This window comes from Sinocyclocheilus anshuiensis, unplaced genomic scaffold, assembly GCF_001515605.1.
Source record: "Sinocyclocheilus anshuiensis isolate Anshui unplaced genomic scaffold, SAMN03320099.WGS_v1.1 scaffold838, whole genome shotgun sequence".
Lineage (NCBI taxonomy): Eukaryota > Metazoa > Chordata > Actinopteri > Cypriniformes > Cyprinidae > Sinocyclocheilus > Sinocyclocheilus anshuiensis.
The window spans coordinates 1,203,429-1,207,535 of record NW_015539915.1 but is presented as its reverse complement, the minus strand read 5'-3'; the positions used below and the strand labels follow the sequence as shown (position 1 = coordinate 1,207,535).

Below are 4,107 nucleotides of genomic sequence, written 5' to 3'. Positions count from 1 at the left end.
AGGGTTTGGAACGACATGAGGGTGAGTAATTAATGACAGAATTTTAATTTTTGGGTGAACTATCCCTTTAAGTAGTTTCAAAACACAAAGTTGGTACTTAACATAATATGAAGGCAAAGCTCCTCCAAAGGCACTCTGAGAATCTCCGGAATGGAGTAGTCAATGAAGCTCTCAAATCTGTTGTGGGAAACAGACATGTGTGGAATGACAGTATATACATTATACATATAGAACATATATAAATCAGAATTTATAATATTAGTCTTACTGTTTTGAGTCTTTTGCTTTAAGTAGTGCATAATGTGAAGCGGTTTTGGCATTTGTCTGGGTTAAATAATATTAAAAGATACAACTTTTAATTTTAATAATGTATGAGCAAAAATTCTAATGAACAAACTATGATTAATAAATGCTTTAGAAGTATCACTGTTAGCTCATGGTAACTGATGTAGATAACTAATTTTAACAAATGAAATTTACTCATATTAATATTCCCCCTAAAGTATCTTTGGCTGGATATCGCCAAACAAAACAGACCAGCAAATGAAACTTTGGTACTCTATGAGCCACAATCTCTAAAGCACCTCAGTGGCGTTGTACCTGAATTTGGGATAAAGGCGGAAACAGAAGCCCTCTTGAACACGTCCAGCTCTCCCCTGCCTCTGCAGAGCGCTGGCTTTACTCACAAACGTCTCCACCAGAGAGCTCATCTGACTGCTTTCATGATATCTGAAACCACAAACGCAAGATAAGTGCGAACATTCAAAACCATCAGACTGTAGACAGATAATACATCAGATATGTTCTGGCCCGGCTCACCGATTCTCTTTAGTTTTTCCTGTGTCGATGACGAAGACCACGTCAGGAATGGTGACGCCAGTCTCAGCGATGTTTGTGGACAGAACGATCTTCAGGAGAAGATGAAGATGTGAGAATAGTATGTACATATTACATACTGCAGAAATAGGAAGAGTAGTATGTAGTTTGCTATTCTGAATGGAGCCCTGATAACACATTAATATATTGCAGTACCTTTCTGACTCCAGGAGGGGGCACTGTAAATGCAGAAGACTGGTCCTGAGATGACAGTGTGGAGTGGAGGGCAATCAGCTTGTATCTAGATGCAAACAAACACAGTGTTGAATAAAAAATTACTGGGGGAAAAAGCTTTATGCCATATTCAATTTGACAAAAATGATAAAATATGAATTTACAATGTTTTGCCAGCTAAAAAAAAAAGGACACTCAGGTTGAATGGACTGTATTTCTGTCCCTCAGAACTTGTTGTTCTTGTCAAATTAAATCTGGCATCTTCTCTGACTAATATCTAAAGTAAATATCTAAGAACATTTTCTCACTCTCAGGCCATTCAAAATTTTGATGAGTTTGTTTCTTCATCAGAACAGATTTGGAGATATATATACATTTATATATATATATATATATATATAAATATATTTATATATGTGTCTGTGTGCAAATTCATTCTCTGCCAGCAGGAGGCGCTTTTAGAGCAGGAGAGATAGCGGTTTCTCTGGTAACGGCTGTATACAAAGCAGCGCTCTGCTCACAAACGCTGCTTTATCAGACATTACATGCAAGATGAAATGAAAATGACATCAAAAAATTTCCTTCAGAAATACAGTGATTCTTCTTCAGTTTCCTTCAGAAATACAGTGATATAAAAACCAGGTTTTGATTTTGAAACGTGCAGTGCTCATGTTTATTCAACGAAGTCAAAGCCTTTTGGAAAATCTATTTGAGGCAGCCAACCACAAATAAATAAATGTATGAGGAACACTGTGATGAATTTGTTTCTTACAAACACGCAGCTTTTCACTTCACAAGACACTTCAAAAAACATCACAATAATCCACAAGAAATCCACACCACTCCAGTCCATCAGTTAATATCTTGTAAGCAAAAAGCTGTGTTTGTAAGGCGGCGTTTTAACTTTAAACCATCACTTTTTACCAAAATACCAGACCATAATCCAAAATAACACTTCCTCCAGTGAAAAAGTCCATCCCCTGTTCTCCTCTCATATCAAAATCCACTGAGATATTTGTTTAGACCTGTTTGGACTGTTTTCATTTGTAAACTGTGCTTGATTTGTGATATATGTGCTTGATATATTTCTCTCCTGATTCAAACTAGATGACTTTTTCACTGGAGAAAGCAACATTATGCAATGGTTTGAAATAAAAAATGTCTTGATGCAGTTTTATCCACAAACTTACACTCTGTGTATTTGTGGCAGCACCCCCTCATATATACAGTATAGAAGCGCCTCCTGCTGGCAGAGAATGAATTTGCACACAGACACACGCACATATATTACTTGTGGATTATTGTGATGTTTTTATCAGCTGTTTGGACTCTCATTCTGACGGCACCCATTCACTGCAGAGGATCCATTGGTGAGCAAGTGATGTAATGCTACATTTCTCCAAATTTTTTCCCATGAAGAAACAAATTCACCTATATTTTAGATGGTGTGAGAGTAAGTTATCTTTTTTGGGCGGACTATTCCTTCTAAGTAAATTTAGGTTTGAGTTACCTGTCCTTGGAGCTGAACCTCTTGTCGGTGGTCAGTAGATCATACAGCTGTTGAATATGAGCCAGGCCTGGGAGGAAGATCAGAACTGCACCATCCACATCACGAAACTGAGGTGATTTATCTGAGGAAAAAAACCAGAGATACTTCATTTACTCATTAAAATAATTAACAAGTAGATTTCTTTGAGGAAAGACACTGCTAATAATACAGAATGGATCCTAATGAGGTACATATAATTGCTGACTCTGTGCTTACAGTACAGTATGTGTGTTATATTACCCAGGTATTCCAGTAAGTCTAATATCAGATCCATATTTATCTTATTGGGGTTCATATACTGCAGGACGTGTCGCGTCCGGCTGCTGAAGTGATCCAGCTCAGGGCTCAGATCCCAGCCTGGGTCAGAGTCCCTCACGATCGGCTCCTGAACACAAAACAACACAAACATTTACGATAAAACGCCACAGAATAACCTTACGCATGCTAAACAGATAAGGTATAGATAGACAGATTCTTCTGGATTTCTGTTCCAACCTGGTGCTGAAGAGTCTTTCCTCCTTTCTGTGTGATGTTGATGCTGACTTCCTCTTCCTCTTCCACAAACCTCTGACTGTACTCTGAGTCCTGCTCCAGAACATAACCCGTCTCCTCCACGATATCCTCCAGGTGAAACACCTGCCACCACAGTTTCTCATTACTTTTTCTTATTTAACAATTTATAAAATATATGACCCATATACGAAAAATTCATCAAAATACTAATATTACAGTATGTAAGCATATATTTAGATATAATCTTGCCTCCACAGGGAAAGTTCTGCCAGGTATGGTGACCACAGGACAGCGGTTGAAGTAGTTGGCAAACTTTTGACAGTCGACTGTAGCGCTCATCAAGATCAAACGCAGATCCGAGCGCTTATGGACCACTTCTTTTAGTACGGTGAGGAGGAAATCTGACTGGACGCTCCGCTCATGAACCTACAATATTGAGACACGATTTTGGGGTTAAACGGTGCAGCATTAAGTGTACACTGTAGGTATATTGACAGATTTATGTGAGCTTCACCTCGTCCACGATGATGTGTGTGAGGGAGCTGAGGAGCCGGTCCTGCTGTAGTTTGCGCAGCAGAACTCCAGTGGTGCAGTACAGCAGTCGTGTGGCGTCCCCTGAACGGTTCTCCATTCGGATTTGGTATCCACACAGCGAACTCTGTAATGCAAAAATTCAAGGATATTATTACTATGCTGTCTCTGCCTTAAACTACCATAATGATACTTTAACTGCAGTTCTGTCATTTTGCATTTCTGCAAGTCCTAAGAAATGATTGAAAAAAACCTTTAAGAAAAGCATACATTTAATAACTTTAATACATTTGAACTTTTAACTTTAATCAATTTAATTAAAATGTCATGTGGTTTAACTGTAATAAGTTTTTTTTTTTACTTACACTATGAATACTTGAGTATATCATATATTCAAAAAATAATGATACATGACAAAAAAAAAAAAAAAAAAAAAAAAAAAAAAAAAAAAAAAAAAAAAAAAA

At 37.5% G+C, this 4,107-nt stretch overlaps 1 protein-coding gene across 1 annotated transcript in view; it reads right to left on the bottom strand.

The window, feature by feature from the left end:
* The window catches only part of dhx29 (DEAH (Asp-Glu-Ala-His) box polypeptide 29), a 14,777-nt gene that overhangs the window by 4,694 nt on the left and 5,976 nt on the right, over positions 1–4,107 (bottom strand). Inside the window, exons 12-20 of the mRNA XM_016483434.1 lie at positions 3,627–3,770; positions 3,362–3,538; positions 3,095–3,235; positions 2,840–2,984; positions 2,561–2,681; positions 1,033–1,117; positions 820–908; positions 601–729; positions 102–177 (exon numbers count right to left, since the gene is read on the bottom strand). Of these exons, the coding sequence (XP_016338920.1) occupies positions 102–177; positions 601–729; positions 820–908; positions 1,033–1,117; positions 2,561–2,681; positions 2,840–2,984; positions 3,095–3,235; positions 3,362–3,538; positions 3,627–3,770 (1,107 nt within the window). The remainder of the gene's footprint in view (positions 1–101; positions 178–600; positions 730–819; positions 909–1,032; positions 1,118–2,560; positions 2,682–2,839; positions 2,985–3,094; positions 3,236–3,361; positions 3,539–3,626; positions 3,771–4,107) is intronic.